General features: G+C 43.4%; 1 protein-coding gene across 1 annotated transcript in view; it reads right to left on the bottom strand.

Moving 5' to 3' along the window:
- Window positions 1–141: 141 nt before the first annotated feature.
- The window catches only part of LOC143292190 (uncharacterized), a 36292-nt gene continuing 16433 nt past the window's right edge, over window positions 142–20000 (bottom strand). Inside the window, exons 2-5 of the mRNA XM_076602373.1 lie at window positions 17735–19121; window positions 6456–6566; window positions 714–784; window positions 142–288 (exon numbers count right to left, since the gene is read on the bottom strand). Of these exons, the coding sequence (XP_076458488.1) occupies window positions 142–288; window positions 714–784; window positions 6456–6566; window positions 17735–19121 (1716 nt within the window). The remainder of the gene's footprint in view (window positions 289–713; window positions 785–6455; window positions 6567–17734; window positions 19122–20000) is intronic.

Here is a 20000-nt window from a genome sequence, read left to right as displayed (position 1 = left end):
GACGCTGAGTTCGAGTGTCGGTAGATAAACGCATCACTGAAAGTCTGTTCCTGTCCATGTCCCGCTATCTTACAGCGATACAAGGATTAACGGCTTTGCCAGCGGGGCCCTTTTGCTGCCCCTTACCCCCCCCTTCCCATATCAAAACCCCTCTGCCTTAAGCTGCACCTCAAGGGCCGTCATCCAGTTCCTCCCTGAGACCGACGATATGGGAGGCGACTGATCCTGCCGACGTTTCCTAGACGACGCCAGAATGCGACGGACGGACGACGACGACTGGGCTGCTGCCTGTGGGGGAGTTAACAACCGGCGGGGGTACTTCTTCTCAAGGGTTTGTGTGTCCCTAGAGGTGTCAGTTTGACCCAAACTGCTCAAACCAAACCTTCGGACACTCCGACCACACGCGCTTCCGAGTACCGGGGCCCGATATAGCGGGGGCCGGGATCAATCCCGCGGCAGTTGTTTGACAGTTGTGTGGGCGGTGTGTAAGCGGCTCTGTCTCTCATCTTCCTTTAATGGCATGATAATGAACTCTCTCTCCACTACAACAAACGAGTAGTAGCATCGTCTTAAGGCTCGAGCCCCTGAGCCCAGGAACAAACGCAGGACATCTGAACACAAAGCCGCAGAAACAAGGGATAATTGGTACCGTTCACAGTACAGGTATTCTGTATGCAGTTCCAAAATTCGAGGAGTGTCTCCCTCCAACCAACTCTTGTGTTGCGAACGCCAGTTTGCCAGCGGGGTTGCGCAAAGGCGTAGCTGGCAGCTGGGAGCGAGATGCCTGGAGATCCACACTGGATGTGGACTGGAGGCTTTGATCTTTGGCCTGTGATGTTCGAGAGACGATCCCTTGCCAGCTTTCATCTCGGTCTTTGTAGTCTCGGCTTTATAGATTGTTACTAATTACACGGGTTTAGCTCTTAGGCAGGCGCGTGGTGTACGGCTCAGACGTAAAAGATATGAGGACCAGCCGGCGATGAGTGAAACTTTTTTCTTTCCTTTTTATTTTCATGGTATTTTTTTATAGAGAGAAGAGAGAGAGAGAGAGAGAGAGAGAGAGAGAGAGAGAGTTTCGTCAGTAACTAGAAAGAAACGAAGTGCTGTGGATGTAATTACTTCACGCGCAAAGCATCACCTTCACACTCAAGGCACTCGGTGTCACGTGAACCATTGCCACCGTGTTTCCTGGTGATTTCAAGCCATTAAACTCAAGTGCGTGCGTTTTACTGATCATGCAGCAAATGATTCGGCTACCTAAACTCGTGTCGACGCCAAATTTTCACCGAGCTCTTTTGCAGATCCTTAAAGGGTTTTGAGATGGTTTGATATACACTCATGCTTTTTTGTGTGTGCTTTTTTGTTGTTGACAGATCAGCCAGGATCTTGTCAAACCTGTTATTAGTCTCACAGATGGTTTCGAAATAATCTTTGTGTTAAGATCCTGAAAACTAGCCACTATAATTAACGAAACCTGGAACTTTCTTCTGTTTTTCATGTGTTTAAAGATGTTCATGACTACTCACTACATTCCATCTCATCCTGAACCATTCCTGAAAAAAAATGAAATGGATCTTTACTGACATATTTGCAAGCGAAAGAACAGTTCATTTCAGTTCATTTTCTCAAGGAGATGTCAATGCGTTCGCAAACACACACACACACACACACACACACACACACACACACACATATATATATATATATATATATATATATACGCTAAATCTGCTAAGCAGATGCCTGACCAGCAGCGTAACCCAACGGGCTTAGTCAGGCCTTCAGGAAAAATACATAAGTAGATAAATGCATCAGTCAATTTGAAAATAAATAGACAAATAAGCTTAAAACTAACAGACTAAACAGATTAGTAAACAACATAAACATGTATGTGTGTGTCTAAAAATTGTGTGTTTTTAAGGAATGTATTTCTTTTTAATCTAAGCATTATTTACTTGATATCTTTATGGTTTGGTGGATCATGCTTTTTTTTAATTCATTCTGTGAACGCATTGGATTGAGCTGCTGTAATGTTTCATGTTATGTTCTTATCTGGCTCTAAGGTATAAGGCGCTTTGAGCAGCATTAGTACTGGATATCGCGCCATAGAAAAGTTATGAATTATTAATAATTATTATTATCATTATGAACAAATGAATGAACTGATAAATAGATAAATAAATAAATAAATAAATAAATAAAAACTGAGCCAGGAAAATATCACCCACGATCAAAGCCCACAAGCAGGTCCCCAACTTCAGCATCAGTCCTCAGTTTCAGTTTCAGTAGCTCAAGGAGGCGTCACTGCGTTCGGACAAATCCATATACGCTACACCACATCTGCTAAGCAGATGCCTGACCAGCAGCGTAACCCAACACGCTTAGTCAGGCCTTGAGAAAAAAAATATATAGATAAGCTTACATAAATAAATAAATAAATAAATAAATAAATAATAATTATGATATAAAAAATAAGTAGTATATCAGTCCTCAGTGGTAGCAGATATTGTGCCAGATCCCCGCAGTACTCCCCGCTTGAACTGGACAAAAACATCACAAATGGATGGGGGTGTAGGGGTCGGAGTGGGGAGGTGTGGGTGGGGGGGATGGAGGTTAGGGGGTAGCGGGGGGGTGGGGGTAAGGGGGGGCAACAGAGACAGCTGACACATAGGACATGACTGATCACCTTCCCAGTGACGCAACTTTTCACCCGGAGATAGAGCTCCTGCTCTCTGGTGGATGTTTATCGTGGGGGTAGTGGCAGGGGAACACCCAGTCTGTTCACAGTACAGGGAGATCTGTGGGACAACCGCGCCGACTCGGATGAAGTTGACACGTCAAGTGCTTGGCTAAGTGTTGACCATGGACTCATTTAATAGGGATAGATAGATACCCGGTTTCGAGTGCAAATTCCACGGGGATTAAAGTTCGACGGTATTGTTTGCATTAAGTTATTGTCCCGTTTTGCTTTTGGGGGCTTCAGCGGTCCAGGAAGGTCGAGGAATGTTGTGTTTTGTTTTGTTTTGTTTTTTCCTGTTTTATCTTCTGGCCTGAAGAAGCTGTAATATCGGACAGCTAAAATTTGATCCATTTCAATTAAAGATTTAAAGACATGCAAAGACTACTGGTGTTTTTATGTATGTATGTATGTATATATATATGATATATGTATGTATATGTATATATATATGTATCTCTCTCTCTCTCTCTATGTATATATATATATATATATATATATATATATATATATATATAATTGTCATTATTATCATTCTTCTTCTTCTTCTTCTTGTATCAGCAGTAGCAGTAGTAGTAGTAGTGGTGGTTGTAGTAGTAGTAGTAGTAGTAGTTGTTGTTGTAGTAGTAGTATCGTTATTAGTTTTATTGGTGTTGTAATGATAAACCGTTGCTCTTTTATTGAAACATGAACAGTCATCATGCAGGATTCTGGCAATCATCAATAATCATTATTTTGTTCACTTTTTCGCTCATTTTCTCAAACCATTTATTTAGTTGCTTGCGACCCATTCCTCTACCCCCCGCCCCCAACTCACCCATGAATGTGAAAGAAGTTTTCTAGCTGTTGGGTATTTCGCTTTTGTTTTTCTTTTATTGCTCACATTTTGAAGTTGGGGGTTCTGACAGGTATTTGTATTTCTTTTTATCACATCAGATTTCTCTGTGTGAAATTCGGGCTGCTCTCCCCAGTGAGAGCGCGTCGCTACACTACAGCGCCACCCCCTTTTTTTTTTTTTTTTTTTGTATTTTTTTCCTGCGTGTAGTTTTATTTGTTTTTCCTATCGAAGTGGATTTTTCTACAGAATTTTGCCAGGAACAACTCTTTTGTTGCCGTGGGTTCTTTTACGTGCGCTAAATGCATGCTGCACACGGAACCTCGGTTTATCGTCTCATCCGAATGACTAGCGTCCAGACCACCACTCAAGGTCTAGTGGAGGGGGAGAAAATATCGGCGGATGAACCGTGATTCGAACCAGCGCACTCAGATTCTCTCGCTTCCAAGGCGGACGCGTTACCTCTAGGCCATCACTCCACTGTTTGTATAACGTCAAGAAAAAAAATCTTATGACACTTTCAGTTTTTCAAGGCAATGTCACGGAGTTCGGACTAATCCATATAAGTAAACGCTACAACACATCTGCCAGACAGATGCCTGACCAGCAGCATAACCCAACGCACTTTAGGCCTTTGAGTGCATGCATGTATACTCTTGTACCTGTCAGAGTGGATTTCTTCTACAGAATTTTGCCAGAGGACAACACTCTCGTTGCAATGGGTTCCTTTTCAGTGTGCCAAGTGCGTGATTCACACGGGACATAGATTTATCGTCTCATACGAAAGACTAGACGTCTGAGTTCGATTGTCCAGTAATCCTTGGAGAAAGGGCGAGAGCGGGATTCGAACCCAGACTCTGTATTGACAGATGAGCGTCTTAACCACTCTGTCACCTTCCCCCTTCCTCCTCTTTTGAAAAACAACATAGAATGATAGGTTGTGTCATTCTGCATCAGCTCCTGTGGTCAACGGATGTATTTTGACGGGTTTTATACATTAACCCTTTCACCGCCAGTCAAATTACAGTACAAAATTCCCTTGTCGTATAAACATAGTGGCTAAGAATAGCTGGGGAGTCCCCCTGCGATGTTTAGAAAATATGGCCTATCCTACCACCGAAAATCAAGGGCAGTAGGTTCATGGATAACAGACCAATAAATGGTCACCTTTCAGTGACATGGTTCCTCTATCACGCCTGTGCATAAATGCGAGCTTGGCGGTGAAAAGGTTAAATTACGATTATGTTGATGTTGCTCGTTGATAATGCTTTGTTTCCCTTTTGAACTGGGCGTCGTTTCGAATGAAATGTTCTGACTTTACTGGGTACTGTATAATGATAGTAAAATGTATCGGTTGAAGTAGTAGCAGTGAAACATTGTAACTTACAGCAGAAGCTGTAACAATAGCAGTAGTTGCAGCGGTAAATAATAACGATATTGATGATATACCAGCCTCTGGTTATCTTTCCGTTCCAATGGAAAATGTGATATGAATATTTATGCACACAACATTGATTATCATTCTCTTATCGATATGTGAATTATTACTTTCCAATGTGTGCTTGATGCATTTGCTTTTCAAACGAACAATGAGCACACTTCTGCGATAATTCCACCTTTGACGAGAGGCAGGACTGAACAAGGGGAAGATGAAAGGAAAGAATTATTTATTGATCAGTCCTGCAACGAGTTTCATTGAAAGGGAAAAAAAAAGTATCGGCGCCAGTATGATACAACTGTTCGGCTCTGTGAAGAGCTGTACATGCTTGCAGCTGAATTGTATTGTATTGTATTGTGTTTGTATTGCATTGTATCGTTTTAATATATTGTATTATTGTTGTGTTGTATTGTGTGGTATTGTATCGTTATGTTGTGGTATTGTATCGTATTGTTATTATGGTTTTATTGTGTTGTGTTGTGTTGTGTTTCACTGCTCTTTGTCACAAGCATTCTCTGTGTGAAACACAGGCTGCTCTCCACATTGGGAGCGAGTGGCCACAATGCAAGGCTAGCCACTTTTTAGCCAGGTACAACGCTTTTGTTGCCGTGGGATTTTTTTTTTTTTTTAAACCTGCTCTCCATCAGACGTAGACAGTTCCACACACTGAGACAATCAGCTACTTCTCCTTCCGCTTACTAGGGGTAAGGCTCTCAAAGACACACATGAGTATAATAGTAGTAACACACACACACACACACACACACACACACACACACACACACACACACACACACACACACACACACACACACAGGTGTGGGCGGAGTAATGTAAAAGAAACAGGAAAGACGACGAACGTCACTTGAAAGTCGATATTTATGTGAGCTTTTCTTTTATTTTAGAGGGGAGGGGGGTGGGAGGAAGTGTGTGTGAGTAATGTGATTTGACCAGTATACCTGCCTGTACTTACTTATGTGAGCTTTTCTTTTATTTTAGAGGGGAGGGGGGTGGGAGGAAGTGTGTGTGAGTAATGTGATTTGATCAGTATACCTGCCTGTACTTTCTGACTGAGCGTCTGCATGTAGTTAACACGGATCATTGATTTGTTTCTTTCCCTGTCTGTTTCTTGTCTTTTTTTTCTTTCTTTCTTTTGTTTATCTATTTATTCATTCATTTGTTTATTCATTTATATTTTATTTTGCATTGTAGCTATTTTTTTTTTTTGTTCTTATTGTTGTTGTTTTTGTTGTTGTTTTTTTCAGGCAGAAAAGGAGTTTAAAAAAAAAAAAATCCCTTGTGAGGGAAGGGGCTTGAGAGCGTAGTAGGCGCGCACACCAAAAAGGAAGGTTGCAGAAATGAGAAGGATAATAGGGAAGGTAGGTCAGGGAGGGTGGTAGGGGTGGTAGTGGTAGGGTGTGTGTGTGTGTGTGTGTGTGTGCTACTGGCTGGCGGCAGGTCAAGTAACCGACAGCTGACAACATCAAAGGGCCCGCGACGCCGGGGGTCCCCCCCGCTGAGATCCTTGGGGGCCCGAGGCTTAACGCTTGGCTGGGCTGCACGTGCACGGCAATTGTCAGTCTCCTGCATGCACCACAAGGAAAGCAGCTAGCTAGGTACTGCTGTCCTGCCTAGCTAGGCTGGGGGCTAGCTCACACACACAGTGAAACGACTGGTTGTTGAGGAGGAATAGAGCGTGGTGGCATAATGGTTAAGACGCTCATCTTGCCGGTACAGTGTCGATTTGGTTTCGATTCCCGCTCTCAAACCATTCTCCCCAGATTTTTTTTTTGTCTGGTTAAAATCGAACTGAGTGTCTCGCCATTCGGATGAGACGACAGACCGAGGTCCCGTGCGTGAGCAGCACGCAACTAGCGCACTGAAAAAGAACCCATGGCAACAAAAGTGTTGCCCTATGGTTAAAATTCTGTGGAAGAAATCCATTCTGATAGGTACACAAAATACATGATCTACATGCATGCACTCAAGGCCTAACTGAGCTCGTTGGGTTATGCTGTTGGTCAGGCAGGCATCTACCAAGAAGTTGTAGTGGAGCGAATATGGGATTTGTCCGAACGGAGTGAGGCCACCTTGAGAAAGTGAAACTGAATCAACTGGTTGTCGGAGGGAAAGTTTCAGTTTCAGTAGCTCAAGGAGGCGTCACTGCGTTCGGACAAATCCATATACGCTACACCACATCTGCCAAGCAGATGCCTGACCAGCAGCGTAACCCAACGCGCTTAGTCAGGCCTTGAGGAAAAAAAAAAAAAAAGCCCTGGTGATGTTTGTGTGCTCATGGCACGTAGGGCAGGAAGGAGTTATGTTGGTGTGTGGCGGGGGATAGGTGTGGGTGTGAGAGCGTGTCAGTGGTGTGTGTGTGTGTGTGTGTGTGTGTGTGTGTGTGTGTGTGTATGTGTGTGTGAGTGTGTGTGTGTGTGTGTGTGTGTGTGTGTGTGTGAGAGAGAGTGTGTGTGTGTATGTGTGTGAGTGTGTGTGAGTGTGTGTGTGTGTATGTGTGTGTGTGTGTGTGTGTGTGTGTGTTGTGTGTGTATGTGTGTGTGTGAAGAGGGCGGAAGTGGAAATTTACAAAGGTGAGAATCGGAGAGAGTGGGTGCTTGAGGGAACGAACGAACGAATCTTTTTTTTTTTTTTTTTTTTTGAGGAGGAGGGGGGGGGGAAGGAACAAGCACAAATGGCTTGTTTTCATCCTGCCCTCATGAAAAGGGAAAATAAATACTCAATACAAAAGCATAACATGGAGGGGAGGGGAGGGGAGGGGAGGGGGCGGGGGTAGGGGATGGAGGATGGGAGCTACACTGACTGCGTACGTTCATGCGCGCACTCAAGCGTTGTGTGTGTATCGAAAGGCCTGTGCACTTCGGATTGCTGAGAGAGATGGGGGGTGGGCTGAGAGGCAGGCGGTGGATGGGGGCAGCGTGTGTGTGTGTGTGTGTGTGTGTGTGTGTGTGTACATGTGTGTGTATGTGTGTGTATGTGTGTGTGTGTATGTGTGTGTGTGTGTGCGAGTGTATGTGTTTACATGTGTGTATATGTGTATGTGCGTGCGTGCGTGCATGTGTGTGTATGTGCGCGTGTGTGCATGATAGTTTATGTGTGTGTGTGTGCGCGCGCGCGCGCGTACGCGCAGGAGAAAGGAAAAATGTGCGTGCTGCTGCTTTTGCGTTTTTCTTTAGTTTACGAGGTGGGCTTTTACATGCTTGAGCGTGTTCACCACAGTCATACAGGCCCTGTTCGTGTTTTCATGAACAACCCAACGCTTTTATGGATTGCTGGAACTTAAAGCGGCAGTGTTTGATTTTCCGCAGCCGCTCAGCTGGGTTTTCGCGTTGGGTGGCATTGGAGAGAGAGTAGAAAATTCTTCACCCTTTATCCGCGCTACCAGCAGCTGTCGGGATTCGAACCGTAGGTCTCATGGACCCCTTCCAGAGGTCTGACCCTCTGGCTACTGTCTCCGTCGTACGTGCAACTGTATTAAGTCTTGAGGTTCCGGGATTTTGAATTGTGGAGTTCCAATGATGTTTTGGAATGAGTGAGTTGCGGTTTATTTTAATTTATTTTATTCTTTTATTTTATTTTGTTTTGTTTTATTGGTCGTCGCACTGATGTTTCCTTTTCTTTGGGGACATAGACAGTTTTCAGTTTCAGTTTCAGTAGCTCAAGGAGGCGTCACTGCGTTCGGACAAAACCATATACGCTACACCACATCTGCCAAGCAGATGCCTGACCAGCAGCGTAACCCAACGCGCTTAGTCAGGCCTTGAGAAAAAAAGGTGAATAAATAATAGATAAGCTTACATAAATAAATAAATAAATAAATAAATAACAATCATAATATAGAAAAAGGTAGTAGTAATAATAATAAAAGAATAATAATAATACTAATAAATAAATAAATAAGACAACAATGATGATAAATAAGCAAATAAATGTAAAACATGAAGACACACATTCACACATACACCCACACATGCATAACAGATATGCACCAAACATGCAGTTTCACAGATATGAAAGCACAGTCAAATACATATAGATGTACATGAGCTCCAACACACACACACACACACACACACACACACCCATTACCCTGCACCTCCTCTATCCCCCTCCTCCACACACTCATTTCTAGTCTACGTATCGCAGCTTCCACGGCACACACACACACACACACACACACACAAACACACACAAACACACACACACAGACATATGTAGACAGTCAGACAGAAAAGCAACACACACACACACACACACACACACACACTTTGCATGGAAATGCTCAGAGCGAAGGAAGAAAGAGAGAGAGAGAGGAAAAGAGACAGACAGACAGACAGACAGACAGAGGATAAGCCTTCCACAAAATACTCCGGCTACTTATCATGGCTGTCTTTCCATCACTTCACAACCACTCCATTAACAAACACATCATTTCATACGCCATGCGCTTTTAATTAATCAATGATTGTTTGTTTCGAGATGCAAACTTGTTATCACCATGACAATTCAAAAAGCCCAGCTTATCATTATCTTTTTTCAATGTGCGTGGTGCATGAAACAGGTAAACACAGTAATCATTTAACAACAATATCATAATTTTGTACCTTTTTCAATCACAAGGACTCATATGGACATCATTTTTTTTTCTCAACAGTTTACAATGGCATATTCATCACATGACTCGTGGTGGGAAACAAAATACCAACAAACACAGTAACAAAGTCTTTTCATAATATTTGTCTGTACATTATAGAATGAAACTGGGGCCCCATGCATCCCCTTTTCGCGCTGTTTTTTTTTTATTTTTTATTTTATTTTTTATTTTATTTAATTACATACACATGTACATATCCCACAAATTTCATTCACGAAACAGCCACCCTTCAAAGCAGCAGTTGTGGGGGTAACTGATGAATATATCATATATCTATTATCCGTGCATTCAATTTTATCTGATTAATGGATAATTTTTTTTTTTGTTTGTTTCTTTGTTGGTAAGGAACTGTGCTAACATAGAAAGTATTAAGAACTGAAGACATATTAAAACAAAACGAAAGAGAATAAACAAGAAACCAGAAGAAAAAAAAAAACGAAAAGGGAAACCACAGAGGGAATGAGACAAACACGAAAAAGAAAATAAAGCCATCGGGAAAATGCTAGCCCAAATGTCTAGCACGTACACACACACACACACACACACACACACACACACACATACACTCTCTCTCTCTCTCTCTCTCTCTCACCACCACCACCACCACCACAAATGAAATAGAATTTAAAAGATAATCCGCATGGCACAGTCGGGTTGCTCCTTCCTACTCATGAACTCCCAGGCAAATACTAGCAATTTTCATGCACAGCAGAGTACGCCGCTAGTCATAAGAGTAAGAGTTTTGTCCATGTCAGTTTCGCTTCCATGCAAACTCATCAACAGAAAAAAAAGAAGTGTGAATGTGTGTCAGAATCGTTTGTGTTACATATACATGTAAACATATACATGTAAACATGTCATTTATTCTGTTATTTCTATGAAACAAGACAAAATACTACTACTACTACTACACCTAATAGTAACACTTGCCAATGTTGATTGGTTGATTCTTGATAATAATCAGTGTGTCAAAAGTGACAGATTTTAAGACTATAATAATTTTTTTCTGCAAGAAAATAAAATGCATTATCAAAACAGTCTACGCAGGTTTTTTGTTTGTTTGTTTGTTTGTTTCTGTTGTTGTTGTTGTTGATTTACTATGATAAGCAAAGCAAAATGTTTCATGATTTAACCCTCGAACGACGAAACCCTTCACAAAACCATGACCCAAGCACTGGATAACATCACCTTAAAGGCGGAAGACTGTAAGTCTGTGAACTCAAGCACAATAATGATGTCTGTACTGTTCTACAAAGTACTTTTCAAATTTGTTCTTTGATAACGCTGTTGCTGTTGCTGTTGTATTGATTGCACTGACGCACAAGTGGGAATTATTCAGAATGCAGGATAAATGATATAACCTGGGGAATGTGCAGTTTACTTTACTATTCTAGAAAAAGATTTTATATTTTAATTCAATTTATTGGGATGTTATTGGAAATATTCTTTGTGCTTAGCCTTTACATTTTTTGGTGCCAATAGAAACGCACACAAACAAACAGACAATGTAAAAGTAGAACTGACCCCCTGGAAAAAAATGCAAGGTGTTATGTTTGCGGTGTAACTGCAATTAAAACAAGAGAGGCAAGGTCTTCAAGACTCACTTGTGATAAATTTAGTCCCCTAGCATTAATTACAGAGTAATTTCCCTTTTTTACTATCTGCACCAAAAACGTTTGCAAAATAAATAAAAAAATTCCATGCTTAGCAAAAGAAGTTCCTGTTTGAACAGAAAATGGTAATAATGACTCCTCTTGTTGTTGTGTCAGAATAAGAGGTCAGAGTGCCAAGTTTAGAGAATACAAAAAATATAAATATAACAGTAAATGCAGTTTGCATATAATTAGGCTTCTTCTTTTTCTTTTTTTTGTGCCCATCCCAGAGGTGCAATATTGTTTTAAACAAGATGACTGGAAAGAACTGAATTTTTCCTATTTTTATGCCAAATTTGGTGTCAACTGACAAAGTATTTGCAGAGAAAATGTCAATGTTAAAGTTTACCACGGACACACACACACACGGACACACACACACACACACACAAAGACAACCGAACACCGGGTTAAAACATAGACTCACTTTGTTTACACAAGTGAGTCAAAAAAGGCGTTTGGCTTTACATGGTTTTCAGTCTAGTAAGCAACCAGCAGTTTTTTTTTTTTGTTGTTGTTTGTTTTTTGTTGTTGTTTTTTTTTTGTTTGTTTGCTTGTTTGTGTGTGTGTGTGTGTTTTTGTTGGGTTTTTTATGCATATTTACATAAGAAGGTGGCGAGAAAGTGAAGCGGAAAACGTCGAGTAAAACGATAGAGTTTAAATCTATAAATCTTTTATTTTTTCGTCCTTAATTTTACTGATATACCTCCGCATCCAGTCTGGCAGTGTGCACTCTCTTGTCTCTAAGGCTTCGAGGCCACTTGTCAGAGGAGACCAACCTGGTCGGCAAAAGTGCAATCGATCAAATCTTTCACTCTCTAAAACATAAAAAAATACTAACTGATCTAATGGTTATCGGCCCCAAACCTAGACTAAAGCGGTTCATGATTTATTATTACAAACGAAATCCGCAGGTAATGTTTATTATAAAAAAATATAAAAAAACACCCAAAAAACCCCAACAACTTGTGCCTGGTATTTTAGTGAGAAAGTAAAGGGGGCTAGGGAGGGGGCAGGGTGGTAGAGAGAGTAAACTGGTGATATATTGAACTCAGACAAGTTTTCAGTCCCGTTGATTACAATATGGCCAACCTCAAAGCCAGGGCTAGCTGATTATATATATTATATATATATAGGCTTTAGCAGCCTATGTGTGTCTAATAAATCAGAACGCAGGTTGTGTGTGTGTGTGTGTGTGTGTGTGTGTGTGTGTGTGTGTGTGTGTGTGCTTTTGTTTTGTGCTCCCTTCTCGATATAAGATTTTTCACCTGTGAATTCTACACCGTTATTTGCCTGAAGTACACTGAGTTTAAAGAAAAGGGAGGGAACTTACCGCTGGGAACATTGTTGCTTGCTTTTTGTGTGTGTGTGTGTGTGTGTGTGTGTGTGTGTGTGTGTGTGTGTGTGTGTTTGATTTCCCCTCCCTAATCCCACCCCAACCCCCACCCAGCCACCCTCATTCAGTGACTTTTCACCTAAAGATGTAAGTGCCTTGTGTTGAATGTCACATGTCCTTGAAATTATACTAGACTTTATTACCCAAACTTAAGCATATCAAGGAACCAGTCTTTCAAGTTTTTGTTTGTTTGTTTGTTTCTTTCTTTCTTCTTATTTTATTTTATTTATTTAATGTTTGTTGTTGCTTCTTCTATCACTCTTGACACAAGTGTTGTGTTAGTGACAGGAAACTGCACATATATAAAACTATATCACTATATAACAATATACAATGTATATTTTTTTCTTATAACTTTTATCCAACGGAAGGTTAGCCAATCGCTTTATTACTCACATGATTTTAAATCTAGTTCCTGGGCAAATGTTTCAAGCATGTATGTTATGGTTAACCATGTATTTTTGACCGCATGGTTTTTCGATAAATATGTGCCGTCTGTTCATAACAAGAATTTTTTTTTGTGTGCATAGCTGGCAGAAACACTACCACTTTTTGGCAAGATTTGCAGCTGGAATAGATGAACTGTACTGATGAAATAAAAAAAATTGGGAATATGAAAAAACATGTTTCAGGGCGAGAGAGACAGAGAGAGAGAGAGAGAGAGAGAGAGAGAGAGAGAGAACAGACGAACGGACAGAACGGGAGCTGGCGGGTCAAATAATGATGATTATATGGATACTTATAGCACCTATCCTGGGTCATAGACCAAGCTCTAAGCGCTTTATAAACACGGAGTCACTTGCACAACAGGCTGCCTACCTGGGTAGAGCCGACTGACAGCTGCCATTGGGCGCTCATGAATTGTGTCCTGTACTGTAATTATTCAGTCAGGATTAAGTCACACACACACACACACACACACACACACACGTTTTGTGTTATCTACCCCGCCATACAGGCAGCTATATTCAGTTTTCTGGTGTTATATGTATGCAGGCTGGAGGTATGTTCTTGTTTCCATAACCCACCGAACGCTGACATGGATTATAGGATCTTTTATGTGCGTATTTGATCTTCTGCATGCTCTAAATGGATGAATAAAGTTGTATTGTATTGTATTTACACACAAAGAGGGTTCCGGCAGGCACTAGCAGGTCTGCACCTAACATGTTCATCTGGGAGATTGGTAAAAAAAAAAAAAAAAAAATCCATCCTTAACCCATTAGGCGTAACGGCGGATCGAACTTGGGAAACTGTGGCGAGAGTCCAGCACTCTAACCATTTGACCACCGCACTGTTCTCAAGCAGAACGACAGAGACAGGCGTAGGGAGTGTTGTTAAACACCTCTCTGTTCTACACCACCTTGAGGTGGGGTTTTGTAGGTGAGGGGGTGGGGGTGGACAGAGGATGGTGAGTAAAATGAAACTCTTTTCCTCGAAAGTTATGTATGGAAACCTCCCAAATACTAACAGTTTCGGTTAAACTATGTGGGTTCATTATCTAGTAATTCTGTTGATCATTTTAAAAGTTTGGTTTATTCCATTTTTTTCTCAAGAGAAGCAGAAGACTTGCACATATATGAATAATGATGAAATTGTTTTTTAAATTATATGGTTGTGACCAAGAATATATATATATTTTTTTTTTTTAAAGGAAGCTAACATATAATACATGGAATGAATTCATCCCTGAACAGACATCGTTTTCAAAAGCGAAACGAAGAGCAAACCTTTTTTTCATGTGAAAGCATATATAAAAAAAAAGAATAATACACAGATAAATTCACAAATGTCCCGGATCACATTGAAGCAACATGATTAGTCATTTGAAATGCGCTCAGTGCGTGAAAACTGTAATAAAATCACTAACATCACAACCGAAAGTAAAACATGCAGTGTAACTCGACCTTGCGGGGTTCATTTGTTTCAAACGGCTTTCCTTTTTTTCTTAAAAAAAATCTTAATCATAATAATAATGATGATGAAGACGACAACAACTTCAATAATAATAATAATAATGACGACAGCAACTATAATAATAATAATAATAATAATAATAATAACAGCCATTAGTTTTCAGTCATTTCATATGCAAAGGAAGACTTCTTCTTGGTCACAACCATATAATAGATTGATGCATGTTACAAAATGCTTGTGCTCGCGCATGCATGTTCGAGTATTATGCATGTGTACAAGTGTGTGTGTGTGTGTGTGTGTGTGTGTGTGTGTGTGTGTGTGTGTGTGTGTGTGTGTGTGTGTGTGTGTGTGTGTGTGTGTGTGTGGTATGTATACGTAACTGACCATACTACTGTGTGTACCTGCAATTAAAAAAAAAAACAGGATGAAATATGTACATATATATGAGACGGAGATGTATATATGCGTTCTGCTTCCCTTTGAACTGATTATCAGAACTAATAGACATATATTACTATTTCTGACGAATACTGCGCACATTATTCAATGTTTATAATAAAAAAAAAAACATAAGTGCGTGGGGAATAATTCACCCTCAGTTGACAACAGCTTTTTTTCTGTATGGATTTCTCAATCTGGCTGAAGATGTCTGCTATACATGTATGGATTATACAAGAAGGGAATCTGTGAAGAGGTTTCATGCGGCCAGTAACAAATTCACGTGACATCACCTGGCGTGAAAAGGAGCATTTAGGTGATCACCATTATCCTCAGTCGGAATCACATATCGACGGGCGCAATAGCCGAGTGGTTAAAGCGTTGGACTGTCAATCTGAGGGTCCCGGGTTCGAATCACGGTGACGGTGCCTGGTGGGTAAAGGGTGGAGATTTTTACGATCTCCCAGGTCAACATATGTGCAGACCTGCTAGTGCCTGAACCCCCTTCGTGCGTATATGCAAGCAGAAGATCAAATACGCACGTTAAAGATCCTGTAATCCATGTCAGCGTTCGGTGGGTCATGGAAACAAGAACATACCCAGCATGCACACCCCCGAAAACGGAGTATGGCTGCCTACATGGCGGGGTAAAAACGGTCATACACGTAAAAGCCCACTCGTGTGCATACGTGTGAACGCAGAAGAAGAAGAAGAAGAAGGAATCACATATCAGTAGTCTTGCATGCCAGTGCGGTTTTCCGAGAGCAGAGAGAGAGAAAAAAAAGTTGGGGAAAGTTTAGACAAAGACTTGTGTGAGTGGGGAGACGGCAGTAAACTTCACTACGCTTGCTTTACCCGTATCGTTCTTCTAGATAACTTGTCACTGCAGTCTGCACGCGTTTTCAACGCATGAACAGAAAGCGAGCTGTTAATTTTAGCTAGCTATCAAAGTGAACAAACTGACAGTAGAATGAACCCGTGGCGCATTGAAGCAGTGTAGTTTGATGGATGCATAACATTTCCAGTGCAATTCATGTTGAAGTTTGTGTTCATATCAATCACAGCAAGTCAAAAACAACATTGTTTTAAGTCACTCGTCATCGCACGCTCTTAAAATCCAGAATTACCCCCCCCCCCCCCCCCTTGCTTTGAAAAACATAAAGCAGCGAAACACAGACAGTGATAAGTTCCCCCTGCAAGAATCATTTCCAGTTTTTAAGAATAGTAAATAATTATTTTTAACGTTGAAAACAAAACAAAACGAAACAAAAAGCAATGTCAGCCAAGCATCATTAAGGCCACCCACAGGTTCGATCCTAGAAAACGATCATTTGACACGGCATTACTGTCATCTATGAGAGTTGCTCTGACCAATGCTTAGCAGGAAACACAGCGACAGCATTTGATTAATCAGTAACTCACCCATCATTATGTACAGTTTTCACAACCAGCACACACCAAAGTGGCACACTTTGCCACGAGCGAAGAAAGCACGGTAGGAAATGAGTTAACTTTGTAGATAATGTTGTTTGTTTGGAAGAGAGACCTTCGTCCTGAAAACCCCACGTCTTTCTTATACACTCGGAAAACACATAAATTGAGGCGAGTTTCTGCTGAAGATTATTTTTGTCTTGTGTTTGCTGGACAGAGAAGAAAGCTTTGGGAGACGGCAAACGAGGGAGAAAACGACTGCATATATTTCTTTTCACTGTTACACACAGTCCTTAATTATTTCAACGTTTTGCTTTCGCGTAACTCGGATCTCTTTCCGAGAACACCAACAATCGGAGACTATATCAACAACCAGCCTGCTCATTCCAGGTAGGGAAATTTCCAGTTTCCGAAGCACTCTGAGGAACAAAGTGTCAATTAAAAACAAACTGTTGTTGGTCCTTGTTCAGAGTTTCATATATAAAGGAAGGAAGAACACGAAACACACAGGTGACCACGCAGTCTGACCGGTCAGGACCACAGTATCACAGCTGGTCCTCCCGTCACCACTACTCACCTGCCGAAGATCGATAGTGTCCGACAACACCGAGTCTACTAATGGTCCGTCACCACTACTCACTTGCCGAAGGTCGATAGTGTCCGACAACACTGAGTCTACTACTGGTCCTCCCCGTCACCACTACTCACTTGCCGAAGATCGATAGTGTCCGACAACACCGAGTCTACTACTGGTCCTCCCCGTCACTACCACTCACTTGCCGAAGATCGATAGTGTCCGACAACACCGAGTCTACTACTGGTCCTCCCCGTCACTACCACTCACTTGCCGAAGATCGATAATGTCCGACAACACTGAGTCTACTACTGGTCCTCCCCGTCACTACCACTCACTTGCCGAAGATCGATAGTGTCCGACAACACTGAGACTGGTCCTCCCCGTCACTACCACTCACTTGCCGAAGATCGATAGTGTCCGACAACACCGAGTCTACTACTGGTCCTCCCCGTCACTACCACTCACTTGCCGAAGATCGATAGTGTCCGACAACACTGAGACTGGTCCTCCCCGTCACAACCACTCACTTGCCGAAGATCGATAGTGTCCAACAACACTGAGACTGGTCCTCCCCGTCACAACCACTCACTTGCCGAAGATCGATAGTGTCCGACAACACTGAGTCTACTACTGGTCCTCACCGTCACTACCACTCACTTGCCGAAGATCGATTGTGTCCGACAACAGAGAGTCCACGTCACCGTCCACGTCAATGTCATCATCCTCATCATCCGTGACATTGGCAGGGGAACTGCGCAGAGAGGAGTCCTCCACGCTGGACACAGGGCCAGGAGACTTGTTGGACTCGGACTCCACGGAGGCCACTTTCCGACCCTCGTGAGTCTTGACGTGCTTGGAGAGGTGGTCCGAGCGCATGAACCTCTTCCCGCACTCGGAGCACGCGAACCTCTTCTCCCCGGTGTGGGTCCGCAGATGACGCTGCAGCTCGTCGGAGCGCGTGAAGCTCTTGCCGCAGAAGAGCCAGTTGCAGACGAAGGGCCGCTCCCCAGCGTGCCATCTGAGGTGCGCCTTGAGGTGGGACGTCTTGCCGTACACCTTGCCGCAGCCGCTGACGTGACAAATGTGCTGCTTCCTCTTGCCCGGGCTCTGCGCCGCGCCCGTGGCCGCGGAGTTCTGACAGTTGGGGCACCTGCATCGCCGGCACCGTCTGGTGGGCGCCAGGCTGCTGGGCTTGAAGGCCGCGGGGAACAGGGCCGTCATCCGGAGGTCGGGGACGGCGGGAGGGTGGTGGTGCTGAGACGGCAAGGCCGCGGGGTGGAGCCGCGCTTGTGGAGCCGGGGGCGGAGGTCCGTGGTGGAAAAGAAGGTGGGAGGGATGATGATGATGATGATGATGATGAGGTGGTGGAGGAGGAGGTTGACGAGGGTGGACCACTGAACTGGCCGAAAGACTAGCACCCAGGTTGGAGTGAACGCTCCACCACGACAGCTCCGCCTCGTTAGCAGGGGCCGGGGACAGCTGCTTGCCGGGGGTCTGCTGAGGAGGAGGAGGACGGGGGAGGGGGTGTGGTGGCGGTATGGCGGAGGGCTGGTGAGGCACGGCGGGGGGTGAGGGGAGCGGGGTGGTGGCGGTGGGGGGTGGGTGCTGAGGGACGCCCACGGTGACGGGAGTGGCTGGGGGAGGGGGAGACATGAGGGACAGCCCCCTGCCGGCAACCATCAGGTTCTGCTGCAGGAGCCGCGCCTGGTACAGCTCGTACTCCAGAGGAGTGGGCGGCGACCGCTGGCTGCCCGGACTGCCCAGCGAAATAGGCACCGGAAAGGCCGCGGGGTGCGGATGGGAGTGTGAGCTGGGGGCAACGCACGTCACGCTGCTGCTGCTGCTGTTGAGGCTGATCTCCGCCAGAGGGTGCTGCAGAGCGGAGGGGTGGTGGGGGTGGGAGGAGGGGGTGGATCCCGGCCTCCACCCCGGGTGGAGCTGTAGGAAGGTTGGCAGAGGTCGGCGGACTTCTGGAACCGTCGGTAGACGTCTGCACGTCAGCAGGGCTGCTCTGGAGGACTCCATCTCCTGCAAGTGCAACAACCAACAGACCGTCTTAATCAGTTACTTAATTATTCAATCAGTTCGTTATGATGATGGTGATGATATGATGACAATATGGATACTTATATAGCGCCTATCCTCGGTCGGAGAAAAAGCTCTCAGCACTTTACAAACACGGGGTCATTTTCACTACAGGCTGCCTACCTGGGTAGAGCCGACCGACGGCTGCCATTGGTAGCTTATCATTCGTTTCCTGGGACATTCATTCAGATTTCAGGCACACAAACATACATACTCAGGCAGACATGTAACATTTTACGTGTATGACTGTTTTAGTTTATGTAGGCAGCCATACTCCGTTTTCGGGGGCGTGCATGCTGCGTATGTTCCATAACCCACCGAACGCTGACATGGATTACAGGAACTTCAACGTGCGTATTTGATCTTCTGCGTGGGTATACACACGAAGGGGGTTCAGGCACTAGTAGGTCTGTACATATGTTGACCTGGGAGATCGGAAAAATCTCCACCCTTTACCCACAAAGCGCCGTCAACGAGATTCGAACCCGGGACCCTCAGATTGAAAGTCCAACGCTTTAATCACTCGACTACTGCGCCCGTCAGTAATATATTTCGATGTTTCCCCACTGCAATAAACGGTCAAGTTGTCTCCAAGCAAGCCTTTCTAAGTATATTATTATACAGCTTAAACACTCAAACATAGGACGTCAGTTTTAAACAATTCGTTTATAAAGAGTACTTCTATCTATGTATCCCTCCATCTGTCTTCATGGTTCCTCTCTCTCTCTCTCTCTCTCTCTCTCTCTCTCTCTCTCTCTCTCTATCTATCTATCTCTATCTATCTGTCTCTCTCATGAAATGCGCTTGCGAAGTGTATGCATG

The sequence above is a fragment of the Babylonia areolata genome, chromosome 18 (assembly GCF_041734735.1).
Source record: "Babylonia areolata isolate BAREFJ2019XMU chromosome 18, ASM4173473v1, whole genome shotgun sequence".
Lineage (NCBI taxonomy): Eukaryota > Metazoa > Mollusca > Gastropoda > Neogastropoda > Buccinidae > Babylonia > Babylonia areolata.
The sequence above is the reverse complement of the archived record's forward strand: the minus strand, read 5'-3'. Positions and strand labels throughout refer to the sequence as shown.